The sequence below is a fragment of the Charadrius vociferus genome, unplaced genomic scaffold (assembly GCF_000708025.1).
Source record: "Charadrius vociferus isolate BGI_N301 unplaced genomic scaffold, ASM70802v2 scaffold999, whole genome shotgun sequence".
Classification (NCBI taxonomy): domain Eukaryota; kingdom Metazoa; phylum Chordata; class Aves; order Charadriiformes; family Charadriidae; genus Charadrius; species Charadrius vociferus.
Genome location: NW_009658627.1, coordinates 624,210 through 644,754, shown reverse-complemented (window position 1 = coordinate 644,754; position 20,545 = coordinate 624,210). Strand labels below are relative to the sequence as shown.

General features: G+C 40.4%; 2 protein-coding genes across 2 annotated transcripts; both read left to right on the top strand.

Annotated features, from left to right (window-relative positions):
- Positions 1-315: 315 nt before the first annotated feature.
- Positions 316-9,669, top strand: LOC104293696 (solute carrier family 2, facilitated glucose transporter member 11-like). Its single transcript, XM_009893216.1, has 12 exons — positions 316-339; positions 2,496-2,594; positions 3,477-3,637; positions 5,236-5,360; positions 5,608-5,737; positions 6,312-6,460; positions 7,029-7,216; positions 7,364-7,474; positions 7,969-8,070; positions 8,224-8,299; positions 8,998-9,125; positions 9,463-9,669. Exons 1-12 carry the CDS (start codon positions 316-318, stop codon positions 9,667-9,669), a joined length of 1,500 nt encoding a protein of 499 aa, XP_009891518.1.
- Positions 9,670-12,277: 2,608 nt separating this feature from the next.
- Positions 12,278-17,484, top strand: LOC104293692 (macrophage migration inhibitory factor-like). Its single transcript, XM_009893213.1, is given in 3 exon segments — positions 12,278-12,385; positions 16,491-16,663; positions 17,418-17,484. Coding segments are annotated over 3 exon segments (348 nt in total).
- Positions 17,485-20,545: the final 3,061 nt, after the last annotated feature.

The following is a 20,545-nucleotide window of genomic DNA, read 5'->3' as shown; positions in this document are numbered from 1 at the left end:
CCTGTTTAGAATTGATGTCTCAGTTCCCTATCCCCCTAGCACAAGACAGAGCTCATGAAGTATACAGGTTCCCCGCAAGGGAGACCATCTTGTTTACTTGGGCTAGACACAACCATTGGTTGAAATATTTAATCCAACAAATCTAAACTTTGTACAACACTGAAATATGTGTAATTAACTCAAAACCTTTGAAGTAAAATTTAACTTCAAGAACATGGGACTAGTTCACTGTCACTGCTATTGCATAATGTGAGCATTTGGTTCTTTTGGCAGGTACTAGCCGGTAAGCAACAGGAATCGGCTCTTTCATAGGAGATGGCTACCTTCTTCTCTGACCTGGTGAGTATCTGGTCACTTTTTCTCAGGGCTCTGACTTATAAAGGACAAAGCTAACATAATACTAAAGATCCAGATTCCTTAAAGATTGTAAGCTTTTTTGGGACAGAGACCATTTTCTCTTCTGCTTTTAAACATCTCCAAGAACAATAGGGCTTGGGGCCAAGAAAATCATGTTGCATGGTCTTTTCCATACAACAAGATAAAATAAAATAAAATGAAGAAAAGAAAATAAAATGAAGAAAAGAAAAGAAAAGAAAAGAAAAGAAAAGAAAAGAAAAGAAAAGAAAAGAAAAGAAAAGAAAAGAAAAGAAAAGAAAAGAAAAGAAAAGAAAAGAAAAGAAAAGAAAAGAAAAGAAAAGAAAAGAAAAGATAAAATCTGACAAAAGTCCTGCCAGTTCCACCACTGACAATGCTACTGTACTTTTGTCTTCTGAATTACTGAAAATAATACTATTAAGCACTCTGATTAACTCCCAAAGTAATGAAAATATTAACTGTACTGCAAAAGGCTAAGAAATTCATGGCATAAGCTTTAAAATAAATTACTTTCCTCATTTCATCCAAAGATAATTAATATCATCCATCAAGTATTTCCATAGTGTTAAACAGGGAAGAAGTGATAACTGTTTCTTGCTCTATTTCTCAACTGCCAGCAAGAAGCTATTTTGCTTTCCTTTTAATATTGATAATTTGTAAGTGTAATGCAAAAAAAAAAAAAAAGAGTGAGAGGGTGAGTTCTTAATTTGTTTGAATGCTTTTGCCAGTTCGCAAATCCATTGAATTTGAGACAGGATTTTTAAGGAACTCTAGAGTCTTCTGGTCCATAGCTTCTTGGTTCTTGTCATGTGATAACCTGGGAAATCCAGCTGTGGACTAATTAAGTAACAAGCTCTTGAAAGACGGACCTAAGAATCGTAAAAAGGAGCATTCCTCTAAGTATCTGCCAGTCCAGCATTACCCACGCTTGCATTACTTTTTTCCTGCCTGATTGTATTTTCTACCAGCTTCTCTTCATCTAGGCACTGATCTCCAAAAAGCTGTTCATATCTAACATGAAAAGAACACAGAGCACAGTGTCCTCTATACAGAGATGATGTTACTGTACTCATCTGTGATGTGCTGAATAAAAAAGGAGAGGCAGTTAAACCCCAAAGGACCCTGCACAGATCCTGATGGGGCTAAAATCACCATTGTCCTAGGTTTGGTTTGCTAGGTACAGTCTAAGCTGTTTGAGGATAACTCCTTCTATCCTTGCAGGCACTTGGAAACAGTCCGGATGCTGAGTGTTACCACATACCTCAAAAAGGCCTAAGTTGTTACATGTTCTGTTTTCTTCTTATTTACAGTTGAAATTATTTCATTCATCAAAGCAGGCATCATATCTCAGTCCCTAATCCTTGACCAAGGAAATTTTATACAGATAGTATTTCCCTAGCCTGGAAGACATCAAGGTCTTCAAGATGCAATCACATACTTTCATGGTTAAATAAGTAGAAAAAATAAAATATTGAGAAAGGAGAATGAAATCCCAAGTTAGTCAGGAAGATTTTTGTTTTAATGCAACTACAGAGGTTATTCCAAATTCTCTTTGTAGTCCATGCCCTTCTGAAAACGTTGAATGTTAAAAGGATCTTTTCTGTATTATGCTTAAAGATACAACACAGTCAGAAATAAAAGCAGAGTACAATAAAATGTTGATTTTAATGCTGTACTTTTGTGGCATAACATTATGGTTTAATGCTGTACTTTTGTGGCATAACACATTTGATGTACATAGGTTACTGCAGATTGCAGAGAAGGAAACTGATACCCTTTTCCCCACATCCAGAATTGTCAACCTGTGAGATATTGCAGGCATGCAGTGAAAGCTGTACGATCAGGAACATCTTTTAAAACTCTTTCTCCTTCTTGCAAGTGGTGGATTATCACTCTTACACTAGCACTTAGTCTTGCTATGGCACTGTGGCTGATGATTGCACTTCAGCAGTAAATCAGAGGGATTTTTGAAAAACACTTAAATCCAAGAGGATTTGAAATGGACAATGCAGGTTTCCAGGGGGAATGCAGGGAAGGGCAAGTGTGGCTACAAAGATTCTGGCCCTACACAGATCTAGACTAATGAGAAGCTGATGGAGCATTTTATTCTTGCTTTGCAGGTTCAGTTCCGGGGATTATTTCAAATGATCTTAGTGCTGGGAATTGGTGGAAGTTTCCCATATGGATTCCACATTTCCGTCATCAACTATCCTTCTGTGGTAAGTCGTCGTCTCTCTGAGGTTGAAAACAGAAAATGAAGAGCCTGAACTCTCCATTCTCCCACAAATCTCAAATGTACTGAGCCTTCAGCTGATAACATTTATACCTTTTCTTTGGCTAACAGTAACATCAAACGTGTACAGAACTTTTCCTTCTATAAAGAACAGGATGGCACTTCCTGTTTTAAATAAATTGTCACCACATAGTATACAAGCTTCCAAAGGAAGGCAGAAAATGTGCTTTTAGAATCCTTCATCAGGAACCTTACTGATTGATACAAACTTGAAGATTTTGCAGTGTGATCTCAGCTAACTTGTTTTACTAAGAAAGTTAGTCTCAAAAAAAGTCTAATATTAGAACCACAGTCTAGATCTCTGCCCTGTTACTTTCTCTTTCTAGTACTTGCTGTGAAAGAAATGTCAAGAATACCTATTGTTTTTAGTTGTTGCTAAGTGATGTTTACATTATTCAAGGACTTTTTTTTTCAGCTTTCCAGAACAATGGAATGGCCAATGGAATATTCCATACCATAGATGTTATGCTCAGTATATAAATGGGTGTTAACTGGGAGGTGGAAATCTGCAATCACTGCTTGGGATGGTGCCAGTTCACTGGCTGATGAGACTGTCTGTTGTTGTTACTATTATTATTATTGTTATTATTAGTGTGATTTTTCCTTTTCTGATACTGTTCTATTAAACTGCCTTTATCTCAACCCATGAGTTTTTTTCCTTTCCTCTCCTTTTGTCCCTGTTCTCCCTTGTGGGTGAGCGAGCAGCTGCGTGGTGGAGGTTAACTCACAACAATCTGAAGTACAACAGCCAAATAATATGAAGAGATCTTGTACCCATTGTCCACTCAAATCTCATTTTATTTTTCAGCACATCAGGAAGTTTATTAATGAAACCTGGACAGAGCGACATGGATCCCCCCTCCATCCTGAGACAATCATGCTGTTGTGGTCTTTCATTGTGTCTGTTTATGGGATAGGAGGATTCCTGGGGAGCCTCTTCTGTGGCTACTTGACTACAAAATACAGGAAGTAAGTGTTTCTTATAACAGCTCAATACTCAGAAAGTACAGGGAAATACCAAGGTGAACAAATAAACCTCCTCTTCTTGGTTGAAGCAGTCTAATTGAAGACTAAACTGATTTTGTTTGCTAGCACATTCACTTCTTTCAAGTAGCAAGCAGTCTTTTATCTTGTTTATCTGCCATCCCCAGTGAAATGCATTCCTGTAAAGGATGCATTCATCAACACATCATGGGATCAGTGCCTCTGGGAGTAGCAGGATCCTGTAACTGCCTCTTGTTCTCTTCAAGATCCCCTATGACTCTCATAAAGATCTCCCAAGCTCTACAAACTCACGAAAAAGAGAAGTGTGTCTTGTGTTGTAACATGTTATATGCGGTTACTCTAACCACCTGGAAACCACTGTGTGGAAGATACCCTTAAGTGTCAAAGAAGAGCCAGACTTCCACATAAATACACTCATTCTGAGGTGATGACATTGTATTAAATATTCATACCTACTGTAGCGAAAATGTGAACAGAAAAGAAAAAAAAAATACCTGTAACTATGCTGTAAAGATAAAATCAGCACCAAAACAAATTATCCAAGAGACATCTCTGTTCTTGGCAATCTATTTTACTGAAAGTTAGTTCCAAACTATCTTTCCCACTGGATGGAGAAAGGATTCCTCACCAGTCTGGTCTGTTCTCAGTGCCTTGTGTGTAACACCACTAATTTCATTTGCAGAGAAATTGGCAAACATATCTACTTGGTGTGACCCACTTAAAGATCTGCTCCACAACCCACTGATCCAGAGGCCCCTCATATGGGTCTCAACAAACCATCTTAGCCTGCCTGCAATTGTGTTCTTTCCTATCAGGTAAGTGCCCCCAAGAAATTTCTTGTGGGACACTGCCTCATCCCACATGCAGAGGGTCTCCCAAGACTGAAAACAGGATCATGCACTTCTACCATAGGTTATTTAACACATGGTAACCTAATTGCTGAACCACAGTCTTCTAAATGCAGGATCTCTGTGAATCCTTAATGTGTGCAAGAGGACTCTTGTCTAGCAAGCATCATGGCAAAACAACTGAGTGCAAAAGACTTCGATTTGAGCCTGAGACATCAGGGTTGTGAACATACCAGCTCATGATTCACGCAGAGTGTCTTTTGAAATATGCCTCTAAAAACTCTTTCTGCCATCTCAGATCACATCCATTTAGCCAAGAGTGTCTTCAATATGAGCCAGTCTAGAGTGGGAGCATTAGACTCAGATTATTTCTGGGGAACAACCTGACATTTTATGAGTTCTAGCCATTTAAAAATCTTGGTAACAAGATGGGCCAGTTCTTTGATCTCTTTCCCCACTTGTACTGTGAAAATGCTGATGAAGTGTTCCAATTGTTTAAATTCTAAGCTAAGAAATATTAATGAATTCAAATCTAAAGGATCCTGAAATTTTAAAGAATCACTTTGACCATCCAAAGTCAAAATTATTTCAGCCATTCCTCAAAACAGCGGGAATGGCTGTACAATGCTTCCTGTCACAGCAAGATTAGTCAAAAGAGTACAAGAGGTTCTCATTTCACACTAAATTCTTGTGGGCTTTTTTTTTTTCTTTCAGAAAAAAGTGCCAAATGTGCACCAACCTGATCATGCTGGTAGCTGCACTTTTCATGGCCTTCAGTAAAACAGCCAAATCTTTTGAGATGATTCTGGTCGGACGCTTTCTCTATGGCATTGGTACAGGTATGTGCTCATGCCACTGTGGAGCGCAAGCATCCTTGCTGTCCCAGGATTGTCTCTCCAGGTATTGCCATTCTTGGAGAATGATTTTTAAAGCAAATATACTAGGATCTTCATAAAAATGAAAGACATCATCCCTTTTGCGAGAAATTTTAATCCAAATACTAGAGTGAATGGAAATAATGTAAGAGAGAATGGAGCCAGCTTTCCTAAATATTTTAATAGTAATTTATTCTCTGCTTTGTTAAAGGTTTTTCTCTCAATATACATCCTCAGTATGTAGGAGAGATTTCACCCAAGAAGCTGCGTGGATTTACCAACTCCACAGTTGCTGTTTTTTTGACACTGGGAAAACTCACAGGACAGGTTATTGGACTACGGTAAATTTTCCAATCTTTCCATCAGGTTACACTAAAAGTAGTAGAAATCTTTCTGTAACCTTATCCTCTCTCCGAGTCAGTGACCAAGAAACCCCCTCACCTTCCCCAAAACAGGCCTTCGCTTATGCCAGAAGAAAAAATTTGATCATATTTGAGGCATATAGTTTTAAATACAGGAGACAGAAAATTAATTACTCATAATCTGATTTCTTCTTAGTTCCACACCCTTTCTACTAGGCGACTTTGCCTTCAAAATTACTACTATTACATGAAAAGTCTTAGCAAGATGTTTTGGTCCTGTGGTCAAACAGTGGTCAAATGAGTTGCATCAGCTCTCTAGACATTATATTGGATCCTAACATTATTTAGAAAGTTTTTCAAAACGCCAAATAATTCCTTTAAAAATTGTCAGAAATAAAAATAGGCAAATATGTGAAATTTGCCGGATTATCAATTCAGGTTTTTGCTCTGCTGCACCCTTGAACAAAATTTGAGCAATCTTTATCACTCAAAAAACTTCCTGAACATTCATTCCATTATTTCAGCATAATTTTGTTTCACATACACTTTCCAGGGAGATTTTAGGAAGCGAAGCTTTGTGGCCATGGTTGTTAGCATCTAGCGGACTTTCAGCATTGGTTCAACTGGTTACTCTCCCATTTTTCCCTGATTCACCATCCTACCTCCTGATACAGAAGGGTAATGAGGAAGCCTGCAGGAAAGGTAGAGTGTCTACTTTCCTCACTTACTTCACTTCATTTGATATGTTAGAGTGACAGACTCTGTACAAGAGAAGAAAGCAAGGCAGAGCTGTACAGCACAGTGCAGTGCCATGGAGTAATAGCAGAGGCAGTTCTAAATAAAATAATTGAGGTACCTATGGCAATACGGCTGTATTAACCTGGGGCCTCACTCAGTCTAATAATCAGTTAAGACAAGAAAAATAGGTATATATTAGCATGTCTAGCATTTCCCATTTTAGTGGGAGCTACTTTATTTCTTTAAAAGAAACAGTTTAGAAAGTTCAGTTTTTATTAAATAAAATGTACTTAAATGTTTACTTTGATTGCAGTTAAGTCAACTCAACATTAGAAAGTTATGCTATACTGACAACCAGCGAGACAAAATTGTTCCACCTACCTACTGCCCCAGACCCAGCCAGGTGGCAGAAGCAGACAGAACTAACACCACCACCTATGCCAATGGACAGGCAGACTAAAGGGTTTCACATAACCACTCATGATGGAGCTATACTGGTAGAATAATCCACTCCCCTCTTCCTCCTCAACAGCCATCAGGAAGCTGTGGGGCGAAGGAGACCATCAAGCAGAAATTGATGACATTATGAAGGAGAAGGCTGCAATGACAAGCACGAAAACCTTGCGTGTCCTCGAAGTAATAAAAGAGCGATCTCTGCGCTGGCAACTTTACATCTTGATGACTGTCATGACCACCTTGCAGCTCTGTGGAATCAATGCAGTTGAGTGCTCTCTTTATCCCCAAAATAAGAGACACCTCTAGGCAGCGTTACAAACCCCTCTAAGTCAATGTTATTAGACCAGCTTAGAATTGCATCACAATTGCAACACTTTTTTCACAGGTGCATTTCCTCTCTGCATTTTTCAGATATACTTCTATTCTTTTGAAGTATTCCACACAGCCAAGTTTGAAGAATACCTTATCCCATACGTGTCCCTGGGAGTTGGATTGTGTGAATGCTTATCCTCTATACTGTGTGTAAGTTTTTCAGACTGAGTTTGAAGAAAAAATTTAAGGTGATCAACAACTGTACTTTTCCTATAACTGGACTCAGGGAAGATTTGCATAACCTAAGACTTCTTTCTGCTTCTGCAAAACCACATGCAGGATAAAAGGCAGCTCTTTTTTTCCAAATTATTTGCACGACTATATGTTTTTGGACTAATTTTTATTCTGTAAAATAATGTTCTGATGTTCTGGATTAAATGCGTGTATGTATGCACAACTTGATATATACCAGCATGCAAGAAAGAAAACTGTCTAACAACAGCCTAGGGTTGACTGATAAACACAACTTAATCAATAATGAAATAACTTTGAAGAAGCTATTAAAATTAATTAGGAATTAAGAGGTTCTCAAATGACATTGATTTCTGGCTATTATTCAGACAAGTCTTCTGCAAAGAAAAAATGGAGAGGGGATGAATTATTTTGAGAACTGGGATTTATAACCTGTGTTTTCTGCTTTTCAGAGCACCCTTATAGACCGATTTGGGAGGAAGGTGCTGCTATGGGGAGGATACACACTGATGTGTTCTGTGCTAGCGCTCCTTACCATGACCCTGTCACTGCAGGTAAACAGGCCGCAGCGTTTTGGCTACTTGCTCAACATCAGCCCACCTTGCCTCATAGGATATATACAAAAACTTGAATCAGTGGCAAAAAATAGAGCTCTGCTATTCTGTCATGTATCTAACGGTTTGATATCACTGGTTTCTCATTTTTAGCACCAGTTTTTCTGGATGCATTACTTCAGTGTTATCTTGATCTTCCTATTTGTTATCTTCTATGGAATTGGACCATGTGAGTACATCAATGGCAATGTTGGGAGGAAATTTTGTATCATATTGGTTGGTGACACAACTAGCAGAGGAAGAACAGACTAGTCCCATGGTAAAAAGTTCTGGAAATTAAGGAGGGAAGGGCAGATATGTACAAATGGGAGACAGGAAAAGGATACAGACACCTTGAATTTTATTACTGATCACAGCATCTAAATAATTTAAAATATAGTATCATCTTCTCCAGAGGGTTTGAGACAGAAATTTCAGAACAACTTTTAAAACACTCAGCTAAAAACAGGATTCTAGGCACTGCCAGGAATATTATAGTAATCATCTTCAATAACTTAGCAAGTTAAGGTCTATGCCTACCAACAAGCTTCGGCTAGAACTGACCTCAGGAGTCAAAAGGGGAGATTGTTTTAAAAATTACTGCGCTAATAATGGCTACCAGTGCAATATGGAAGTGCACAGATCCACTGGCACCAGAAAAAGGATCCCAGTACAAGAGAAACCTAAATCAACAGCTGAAATCCAAAATTAACAGCTGTAGTCCCTTTCTGCAATCGAGGTCTTTCCCCCTCATAGCAGAGGCCGCCTGCCAGCAGGCCACCAATTCTGTGTGTCTGCCATTTTCTACCTCTGCCCTTTTCCACCACTGCCCTTGCAAGGATTTTCAGTTTTTTTTTACCTGGTTTCTGTTTTGCTTTTCTTTTTCAGCTGGAGCCACTATATCTATCATGGTTGAAATCTTCAGCCAGTCATTCAGACCATCAGCCTTTCTGATTGTTGGCTGCATCAACTGGATGGGACTGTTTGTACTTGGGATGATTTTCCCATTGATTGTCGTAAGTGCCTCTAACTGGATCTCTCCCTCCAGGCTAATCCACTTCTGAATGCTGACAGGGAGAGAAATAATAGCAATAAATTGCAACGATACGCAAAGCTTAGAGCTCTGTCCAAACACCAAACCTACTCAGGGATCCCCCAGCCCTGTCAGAGGAGCAGCAACTGGACTCAGGTCAAACATGGCTGGTGGAAACTCCTGGTTTGATACCTGTCCTGGTTTGTGTACTGAGCACACCTTGGAATATTAATTGCGAAGACACACACTTGCGCCCAAGGGCACTGAAATAGAAACGAGATTCTTATCTTCCTTACAATGTCTCCCATTTCTGCTTGCAGGATAACCTTGGACCCTTTTGCTTCCTCATCTTTTTGGCAATCCTTGCTTTATCAGCAATTTTCATCTACCTGTATCTCCCTGAGACGAAGGGAAAGTCAATCATGGAAATAAAAGCAGAGTTCAACAAGCTGAACTTTGGGAAAAAAGAAACCTCAGTCACTGAAAATAAGTTTCCTAAGGAGCAGTTGTTCTGCACCAAACTCTGAATGTTCAGAGGAGAAATTTGCATCTCTTAGAAAAGACAGGAAACAATGTTGCAACAGAACTAAAAAGGAAACATTAAAAACAGACTGCAAGCTCTTCTGTCTCTTACTTCTTTTTTCTTTTCTTTTTTTTTTTTTTAATATAGATATGAAATTCATTATGCTAGAGTTTTATTTCCTGATGAGATCTAAACATTTTCACGGCAAATTTCACCACTCAGTTTTAAGATCTACTGGATACAAAGAGATCTTTTTTCTATTAAAAAAAACTTTTATAACAGTCTACCTTATGAAGTTTTAAAACATTTTGTTAACAGTCCATAGGGCCCAAATCCTGCTAGAAGAACATACATACAGGCTCTGCTTACAGCCCTGGACCCACAACCGTTGACCTCAGTTGCTCTCCCTTATTCCCAGGAGTCCTGCCCAATGCCACAAGTACTTCAGCAGTTTGCTATTGAGCTTTCGTAAATGAGACCTCTCTAGCTCTAAGCACCTCGTAATCAGGAAACTGCTGGCAAATAGCTCAGGGAAGAATATCAGAAATATGAAGGACCAAGTAAAATAATTTATAGAAGACAATCCTTAAGGGAAGGAAGGATTAAGAAAACTAAATGGTCATGAGTAATAAGGCTGGAGAAACACATAAGTCTAAAATATTTGCCTAGCAGGCCGAGAGAGGAAAAGCTAGATATGTGGTTTAGGGTGTCCTGTGCAGATATGGATTCAAATCTTAGCAAAGTAAATTAGGAAAACAGATTCCAGTCATAATAACAGAAAGAAAAATATTGAAAGTGAAATTGTACTGTGCAACACTCCTTCTGGAGATGTAATGGAAATCTCAGTGGAGAACATTCTAGTAACTCTAGGTCGGGACAAGGACCTGCCAATCAGAGATATTATTTTATGTAAAAGATGTAAAATGGCTGCTGTGAAATAAAGCACACTCCCAAGAGCATCTGTGGTGTCTAAGGATCTGATTTCCAACCTGGTACATCAGCTTCTGGGAATTACATCAGATGTTTTCAGAGAAGAAAGAGTTTGTTTTGGAAATGTTTTTCTTGTTATGCAAGCAAGCTGCAAATAACGAGTGATTATTTTACCCAGCAGAAAAAATAGGTTGTGAAGTTCATTTGAAATACAGTCTAAGTTTTTCCAAGTGAACACTAACAAGTATAGTATGATTTCTGACTAAATGCTTTGGATCATTCCACTTGCTTCAAAGATTCGTCAATATTACAAACAGCAGTTCCTCTCCTTATGGATGGAGCTGTCATTAGAGTTCATTTTTAATGCTTGGACATAGGAAACCTGCCTTGAAAAGGCTGTTTCTACGCACAGATTTTATTTCCAGCTATTTTTCAAGATTTTCATTATTTTCAGAATGTTTTGGATACAGGAGATGCAATCCACTTATATGGGCTGTAGGAGAACACTGGCACATAGTAATTAATCTCCTGACTCTTTATTTGCTGGGTTTTTACAGCAAGGGTGCTACAGCGAAGAAACTGACTTAAAATCAAGATACACCACACAATCAACTTAAGCATGTTGATACGGAGGTATTCACCATTTAAAAGTATTTGTTTAAATTACACTGTGTCAGAACAAGCATTTAGCACAAGCTATAGAAAGTGCTCCCTCTTTGCCGCAGGCTGGGGAATGGAGTGAGTAGAAAACCCCTTAACTGGGCATAAAGACGCCCATCACCTTTAACATTGACACATTAACAAACCATTTCTTCTACCCCCGTCAGCATTTTCAACCTGCTTTCCCCACACATATGTCACTGCCAACACCCCCTACCAAATGCCATATCACCACTCCAAATCACTTCTCTCATGTAAGGCTCTGCTAGATAGCAAAGAAAACCGATCCCAGCTCTGCCACATACTCCACTGTGGATAAAGCCCCTCATTTTAGAAAGCCTGTGGATTTTTTATCTCTCGGGAGATCCTGTTGACTGTTATGGGACTATTAGCACAACAAAGGAGCAAGTTGAAAACAAGGCTCCTCTGAGTATGTAGAATCCAGTACTCACCACAGTGGCAAATCAAGACCCTGGATTTTAAGGCATCTTTGTCATGACTTAGTCACAATTCAGGAAAGGTCTCCACAACATGTGCTACTGGGGTGTTTCTGTTATGATCTATTCCACAGAAAAAGTCCCAGACCTCACAATTGAGGCGTCCATCTAAATTTTTTACATAATTATAAGACTTGCATAAAGACGCACATTATATTTCTCCCACTTTCAAATAGTCCTTGAAGACTTGCTCTTTCACTGGTTTTCAAGAGCACGGCTGTATACAAATATGAAGTGTCTTTTTGGATGTTTTGATTTCCAGAGCACAAAAAGCCAGCTTTCCCGACTAGGAGAGCTGTACATTGACTATGTGCATTAGCGACCAGCAGCCTGCAGATGGCACAGGCAGCCTCACCTCTCCCGAGGCACTCCCACCCCTCCAGGTGCACCTGGGGAAGGTACCACTGATTATTTAAAGGCTCCTGAGGTGCTTACTAGTGCAGTGTGGTAGGTTATCTTGCAGGTGAGTCAGGAGCAAAGCTGTGAACAAGGTGAGCTGAAAGAGAACCCTCTCGCGATCCAAAGATGCTGAAGTTACTTGTTAACACAAATATAAGCAAGGATAAAGGTCCAGAGTCTTTCACAGGGGAGGTCACCCAGTAGTTATCAAAAGCAATGGGCAAACCATCACAGGTAAGCCCAGATGCTCAAATGTTTTCTGTATTTAGTCAGCTGTGCCTGTGCAATGAGCTGTTTCTCAGTGATAGCCTCTATAAACTAACATGCCCCCTGACTCACCAGTACTTAGAGTCTTCTCTCTATATAAATGTCAAATATGTGTTTGCTGTAACTAAGTGTTTTTAGACCCCAACAGAGCTAAAAGTATTTAAACTAGCTTTCTGTATGATGGCATTCCATATAGGTCAAGACACTGGATGGGTGTGGGTATGTATACCCATGTATCTCTGTGAATACCTCTCAAGAATCTAGCTGACTGAAAGTAGACTCACCCTCTAACTTCCTTGCAATTGCCTGCAGCCTAGTGGTTACAGCTGAAGGAAAAAAGAAGGTATTTAGCTTGATTGGACACCTAGCAAAAATACCCATGTGACATCCTTCTACTTTTAGTCAAAATACCAGAGTAAAATCTGTCTGCCCATTTCATTACCAAACTGGGGGACTCTTACCTGCCAAAACCCATGGCAATATGCTATGGAGGTAAAGTACTGAAATGCTGTCATTAAGGGTCTTGTAAGGCTTTTATTTTCTTAATTAATCCTGAAAAGTCATTAGTCACTGTGTCAGTTGTTTACTGAAGACAGTTGATGAATATGAAAAACAGAGTGAAAGCTTCTCTGTAGAGCTGTGACCTTTATAACGTGAGTTACTCAGTTGCTGTAGCTGCAGTAAATTAAGTGAATTGGCTATAGATTTTTTAGCAGCTTGGTGAAGTGCTCTTTCTATGTATTCATTAGTAAATGAGTGTTTTCAGGAAATGTTTCTTATTTTTCTTATTTTACTTTGGAAATGATGCTTTGAAACCCTAGAAAGAATGAAGTTCTCGTCCCTACAGAAAGGATTTTGAGGGCTTCCCAGCAAACCTTTATCTGCCCACTGGGACACCTGAAGCTCTTGAGTAGATCTTTGCTCTTCATAGAAACAAAGTGCTCTGAAATGGTAGTCACCCTGGACTGGTTAAGATAGCAACAGATCTCTGAATCCCTTAGCAATCGTTCGATACAGGTGGAAGTGTCCTGGGAAGGGAAGAAGGGGATAAATTGACCCAAAATTAAAACCCAAGTGGAATAACTGAAAATATTAGAACAAAGTTTGGAATGTCTTAAAATGGTAAGAAGAAAATTGTGAGCAGCTGCTGTGGTTTGGGCTGGACTGGGCACTGCAACTGGCATGTTTTTGTTAAAACTAGGAACGTTTTAAACAGTCCCACAGTAGTGTCTTATGGTCCGGTATAGCCAACACTTCCAGTAATGACCCTGTAGACCGAGATGTGCAGATAACAATAGCTTGTATGCACAGAAGACAGTAAGAATTCAAGAAGACAGATCTTCTCAAGTCAAGAAGCTTTCTTTCCATAGCTGATTAAGTCAAACTGCACAAAAGACAAAGAATAACTCTTTAAAGAGAAAAGGATTTGGGGGGCTATTATGGGTTACAACATGAATAAGAGTTAAGACCATGCTTGGGAGCAGGGGAATTTAACTTCTGCTGTGCATAAGGTAGAAGTAAGCCTCAGCGGGAGGACTTCACCCAGCCTCAGGCCCTTTACTTTTAGAAAAAGGTAAGCAGATTAGAGATGTACCAAAGGAAAAACGCTAAAGAAATAAGATAATGCAAGGATCAACAGACACTCTGGCTCTTCTAGGAGAGAAGGCTGAAGAGAGGGGCTGTTATGGAAGAGATGGGAACACTACTTTTTTTTTTTTTCTTCCTCAGTGGCATAAGGCAGGAAGCAGTCATCTTAACTTGCAGTGAGATTTCAGCTAGCTCTTGGAGGAAAACTTTAAAAGTTTCTGTGAGTTCCAGTGAGGTTCTGCATTGGACTTGCACCGTGGATCCCACCAGTGGTGGGATGCTTAATAGTACTGACACTTCTTTGACCAATTAGAGATTCTCAGTTCAGTACTGATAATTAGAATATCTTGTTTTTGTATGGCTGTAGACTTTAGAAGACAGTTGTATGTGGTTGGATGTTCTCATCAAATAGATTTGCTGATGAGTTACAAAGCCAATCAACCTGGAGAAGCCTCGTTCTACTGTGCCTTTTCCAGGCAGATTGTCTGATAAAGGCCCCCTTCTTCCTCTAGGGACAGTAATGAAGCTCTGTGCTATCAACCAGTCTCATTAAACATGAAGGATATCAATCTCTGCCAAATTTGGCCAAAGTTAGTTATCTCAGGGAATAGCCAGAAGCATGTTTTAGGCTTGTATAAGCCTTGTCTCCACAGAAAGCAGGCTTAACTGTAAATGGGAGAAAGATTATATTTTTTTTTCCCAACACATGCAGCGATATAATGAAATTCTTATGTAAAACTGTTCTGTTCTATCCCTCTTCAAAGAAAAACCAAACATTTTTTATCAATCTAGCAAACAAGTACTTGCTGGTTGGAGTGGGGGTGTCAGCTGGTGGCTCTTGCATAACAGCTCCTGAATATAAAGCTAGAGGCCAGGGCTGGGATGCAGCTGGAACAGGTTTGTACAGCAGCGTGGAAGGGATATGCAATGGTACTTAGAAATATACAAGGAAAAACAAATAGATTTTTTTTTTTTTTAAGAAGACATGCAAGCTCTTCATGACAAAGGAGGCAATAGGAAAGGGAGAGTCTCTTAGTTATAACACAGAAAGAAGGAAAGGATTAGGGCGGGCTGGAATGCAGAGCTTTCCTCTCGCAGGAAACACTACCACTGGGAAAAAAATACTGATTTTTATTTTTAATCAAATAGGGTTTTTTTTCTACCGGAAACTGTTTCAAACTGCTCTAAGAAGAAAATTTATTTTTTAAAAAATAAAATATCTACCCTAGAAGCAGATTATTGAACCCATATTTGTACCTACATTTGGCCTAAAGTTGAGAGCACAGGGTGTCCAGCCAGGGGAGAACAGAGCCAAGCAAGTGGTACCTCAGCAGGATCTTCTTGGCTTATCCTGTACTGCTGTGGTCTAATCCCCACCCAAACAAGCTGTAAATGATGGCCAAGGCAATTACCCAGACAACTCCTGGTACTCGGGCTACCTTGTTTTACCAAGAGGATGAACAGCTCTTGAGTTCCAATGATGCGCTGCTAATAAACGTGGGTAAGAACAGAAGCCAGATGGATGCCAAAGGAACTGATCCCTGAAGTCCCCAGTGTGCGGATCTGACACTGTGTATTAGCAGCAGGGAAAATTGCAGGCTGGTCATTAATATTAACATAGATACTTTCTTCTATTTTTCCTGCTATCAAGAACAAAAGCAGGATTAGGCTGTATTTTGTTTAATGAAGGGGATGTTGATTTAGACCTCTGCTGTGTCAGGTCACATTTACCTCAGCAGAGAAGACTGCAGCAGGAACCAGTGAGGTGCAAAATCTCTCTGGAACGTAGGGCAGCAGCAATGCAATTGCACACCCCCACTCGCACCCAGCCTTCCTGCACAGGCATGGAAAGCTCAGTGGCTTGGATGAGGTTCTGGAGGTACTGCAGGTCACCGAGCTCTTGCAGCACCTGGACTTTCTACCCAAAATTTAAAGTCAATAAAGATGATACTGCAGGGCCCTCCTTCCAACAGTGTACCTGGGCTGAGCATCCAGAACTCATCTTTCAGAAGGTAACTGGGCACACCGGGGTTGAAGGTTGCAAGACAGCAGGCAGAGAAGGATCTTTGCCACAGGGCAACTTAATAACAAGAGTGAAACTATTTGCATTTTGGTAAGTGGTGAAAAGCATCTCTGAGTGCCTGGGACTATTTTTTTTTTTTTTAAATTTTGTGTTGCTAATACTTTTAGTTAAGAATACAGCCATTCTGCAATAGATGAAAGAACTGTAATGGCAGTGCCTGTTCCCAAATGGTATGTCATGGGAATGTGATTGGATTGAATACTTTCTCATCTTTGTGAATTGCAGGAAAATGTTTAGGAACTCTGGAAGCGCAATGAAGTATATGCAGGTGAATTTCGAAAGTGTAACTGACAGGTGTATACCTCTTTTCACTGCAGTTTAGGTACACAAATGCCTTCCTGGGTCTTCAAAACTCTTCCTAACATGGCAAAGGAAAATAATATTCTCTTCCTCTTCCAACAGTATCTAGCAATACAAGTATCTCCAGACCAGCTGATGTCCTTTGGTGGCTCCACAGATCCCTGTGCTATGTGCTTTCTCTACAGCATTGGTAAGATAGGGGAGCAGGAGAACAAGGTCTACTCCAAATTGCTTTGCGACATGCTGAACAAACAGCTGAAAATACCATCTGACAGGTGAGCCTGTATAGCAACTTGTCTGACATGAGTTTCCTCAGATTGTTAAAACTACTAATCCCACACTTGTCCTTTTGGTGCTTTTCTATTAATGTTCTACTTGAAGAGGCTAAATGCCAAGTCAATAGAGTAACTCTCCAATTAAAAAGAGGAAAGGATCAATTGCATGAGCTGCAAAGCCAACACCCAGAAGTGGTAAAATTTCTTTTAGTTAAAATGATGGAGGCTCATGCACTGTATATACCCACAGATCTTGTATGTGAAAGAGCCCAGGTACAGACACAATAACTTGATGTTATTAAATTGACAACTTGAGTAACATGTACCAACACTTCCCTACTGCCTATGGGGTACAAGGGGAGGTCTACTACAAAAGCTTCCACTTACATAAAAGCATTTCTAGTCCTTTTCCTGGAGGTACAACAACCTGCTCCAGAAATGACTGTAAATAAAACACAGCATCCTAAGAACCTTAAAACAAGAAGTAGAAAAATACCAGTAACTCTGGAATGCAAGTAGACAAGACCTTAAAAGGGGTGCGGGGGGGTGTGGGTGGGTAGGTGGGTGGGTGTATGTGTGCATATGCAACACTCAAACATGCCTGCCAAGACTTGCGAAAGGAAATTGTAACTTGCCGAGATGCAGTGCAGGCCTGAGAAGTGTGAAGCCCCGGGGCAGCCTACAGCATGGCTGTGTACATCCCACTGCAGGAACACCCTGGCCAGCAGCTAATGGTGTCTGTCTTCCCTTTCAGAATCTATGTCAGCTTCTTTGACATCAGTGCTGGCAACGTAGGCTGGAACAACACCACCTTTGCTTGAGGTGCCCTCGGGTGGTATCAGCTTATTCCTGAATGTAGCTTTTCAGCACTGCAGCTCTAGTCATGTTACCAGTTATCTGGCACAAACGCAAAAGGCAGTGGTAACTTAGTTGCTGTTACCTACTGCTGTTTAACATCTTGTCTGCTGGTTAAAAAAAAATAGTAAAAATCCATCAGGACCCTTATGACTGATACTGTCTTGTTATTCTGGAAAGGCTTGTGGCTGAGATGAAAAGTGCTTTCTCAAAATACTCTTAACAGAAGCTTTCAGTTTCTAAAAACAATCTATTTTTTTGTGTGAAGATGAACACTCCGTTTTGGTATGCCTTTGCCCTGTTCATCCTGGACAGCCTGGCCAAATTTAAATACAGCTATCTTGACCTTATTTCAAAATACACTTGTGTTTAAGTTAATAGATGTGGCTGTCAACGTGGCATACAGCCCTCCCTTCAAAAGGAGAGAAGACATGATTGCTTCTTATTTAAAAGGGATTGATTGAAGACCAGGTCCTCCTTGGATCTTAACACTACATGGACCTCTAGCTGCATAGCAGAAAAACTAATGCTGCAAGAGCCTCCCCGGGCTCAGGATAGGCGGAGGGACTAAGTGGAAAAACACACGGTCTGCCGTTCTGCCCTCCCCTTTTCATCCATTGAACAATATGTAGTGACAGTGAAGATTAGAGCACAGCTCAAAAGAGGCAGAGGCACACTGAGCCGTTCCCAGAGGCCAAAGTAATGAATTACTTACAAAAGGAAGATTTCCATATAAATATTTACTATTCAAGCCCTTGGTCAAATAAGAGCACTTGCTTTCAAAGTAAAAGAGAAAGATTGAGTACAGATCCCTCTGAAATTAGGTGTGTTATGACATTTTTTTCTGGAAGAACAAAGCCATCTCACTGCTGTTCTGAGCTCTGTTGTGAACATTCCTTTTTGTTCCTATCACAGCTTTGCTTTGCAGCTACAGTCTTTAAATACAAGCCTGTACCTCAATCTGCAAAAATGCTTTGTTGAGATAACAAATGAAAGCTGCTTTGGTGAGTCAAAGCAGCACAGCCAATGAAGCAACATGCTACTTAGCATCTAAATACAGTATATTTTATTAAATATTTTTCATTTCACTCAATGCCTTGCAGAACTGCCCAAGGAAGGAAGAGAGCATGAGGTAGATAGCCTTTTGGCTGAACTGCTTACGGAGAATAGCTATGAAGCCCCTAAACACAGCAAGACCTTACTATGGGGAGGCAGTTTCCTTCTCCAGAAATCAATCTGCCTTCTTCATAGAACCACTATAGAGCTCAAAGAATGCTGCTGCTTCCTGTTCTTGGAGCCACAGCACCACCATTGCCTGATGTCCTCCTGGTTCCTCCTCCCTGGTCCAGTTGCTCTGTGATCCGATTTTGACTGTGATGAAGCTGGGTATGCACAACTGCAACCCATGAATGCCACAGCCCTGCTATTTGCTGTCAGCCTCCACAAAAGGCTTCAGCCTGCCCCACGTATATTCTGAAGCCTTTCTATCCTAGGTGCTTTCAGAATTATTCTCAGAGCATCCAAATCCTGAAATGTGTGTTCCTAAGGTACATCATGACACAAGTACAAATAAGACCACCTCTACTTCCTAACAATCCATATACTCTCTAATAGGGAATGAAAAGCTCTCTTTGCTTCTGCCACATCATTAGAATGCTCTTGGTATATTTCTGTAAAACACTTTACCTTTCATTTGTTTGCTCTTAGACATTTCTTCATTGTTCTTATTTTAGCTACAGGTAATTGTGTTTTAAGACAGATGCTGTTTATCCAGAAAATGTGTGTGCGTGTGGAGCAAACTCTTGAGGGAGGGGTGTGCACAAGTACACTGGTATTTGGTTAACTTCTAAAAATGAATCTTTAGAAACTATGAAAATATATGCACTGCTTCTCCCTTAGTCAAGGGGCAAAGGAGAATGACATTGCAGATGTCTCTCTATTGTGTGGCAGCATGGCCAGGGTCTGCCACTTCGGGCCTGGCAGGCCATACAGCAAGGACACCAGTGGTGCCAAAATTCCCACCCCACCTCCATGCAACAACACTGGGAGGCAGGAACGGGGGAGGAATATGTGGCTCTACACAATGGCAGGGAGCTGACGATACTAGTTCTTACTAGCACTGTTAATCACTAAAAAAATAAATGCTGCAGTACTGCCAGTTCTCAGTGTTATAGCCTGTTACCCCAAAGCATTCCTGTACAATACCATTTCTTACTCTTTGTTCAGGACTACTGGTGTTCAGATGTGTAAGAAGTATGGTCAAGCTTTCTAGCATCAGCAGCAGTGCTGGGACTTGGTTAAAAATTAGTATGTGCTCGATTTCTGTGTGTAAAATGTCTGTGTGGCGCGGGCTCTGGGCCTGATTCTCTTTAGCCTTCCCGTGAGTCATTTCAAGCAGTGCAGCAGAGAGCTGCGCCACAGTCACGGCAGAGCCGTGCCCTCTGCAGCCTACGTGCATCACATCACACAGCCCAGCGGAAGGCTCATCTCTCGGGCTGCCTTTCACCTCCGAATAGACACGCACCATTTCATTTCTAAGAAAAAAAAAGATCACTTCTGCCTTTATCCAGTATAAAAATATGATATGAAAAATCAGGAGTAATGTATTAGTTTCAATTTGACTGAAAAATGTTAGAGAATAATTAACATGCAGCACATCAGGCATTTTGGCTTACATTGCGTTACAACTATGCACAAAATTAAAACGAAAAACGTGCAAATGTGCCTCTATTTTGCAAAAGAAAATAATTCCCTTGGGATCCAGGGCTAGTATCCCTTTTTGCAACTGCCAAACTAGCGCCTGTAGCCCTTTTTGGCCCTGATCCTGCAAAAGCTAGTGGCCGTGCTACAGCAGTAGTACCACATGCGCTGATACCAGGTTATGTATGAACTGCGGAGCGCGGCAGGACTCAGTTCCAGGGAGGAGCCTACAACATACCCTCAAAAAAAATGCTCAATGGTAGTAAGAAAGCAAACGAATAACGGGGGGAAAGGGGGGAGAGTTCTGGCCGGGACGCCGCCGCGGGA

Excerpts from the sequence above, each read along its gene's own strand:
- LOC104293696 (XM_009893216.1), top strand. The coding sequence starts at position 316 with ATGGCTACCTTCTTCTCTGACCTG. Across the intron at positions 3,638-5,235 it reads TTGACTACAAAATACAGGAA|AAAAAAGTGCCAAATGTGCA; the intron begins GTAAGTGTTTCT and ends TTTTTCTTTCAG. Across the intron at positions 9,126-9,462 it reads TGATTTTCCCATTGATTGTC|GATAACCTTGGACCCTTTTG; the intron begins GTAAGTGCCTCT and ends TTCTGCTTGCAG.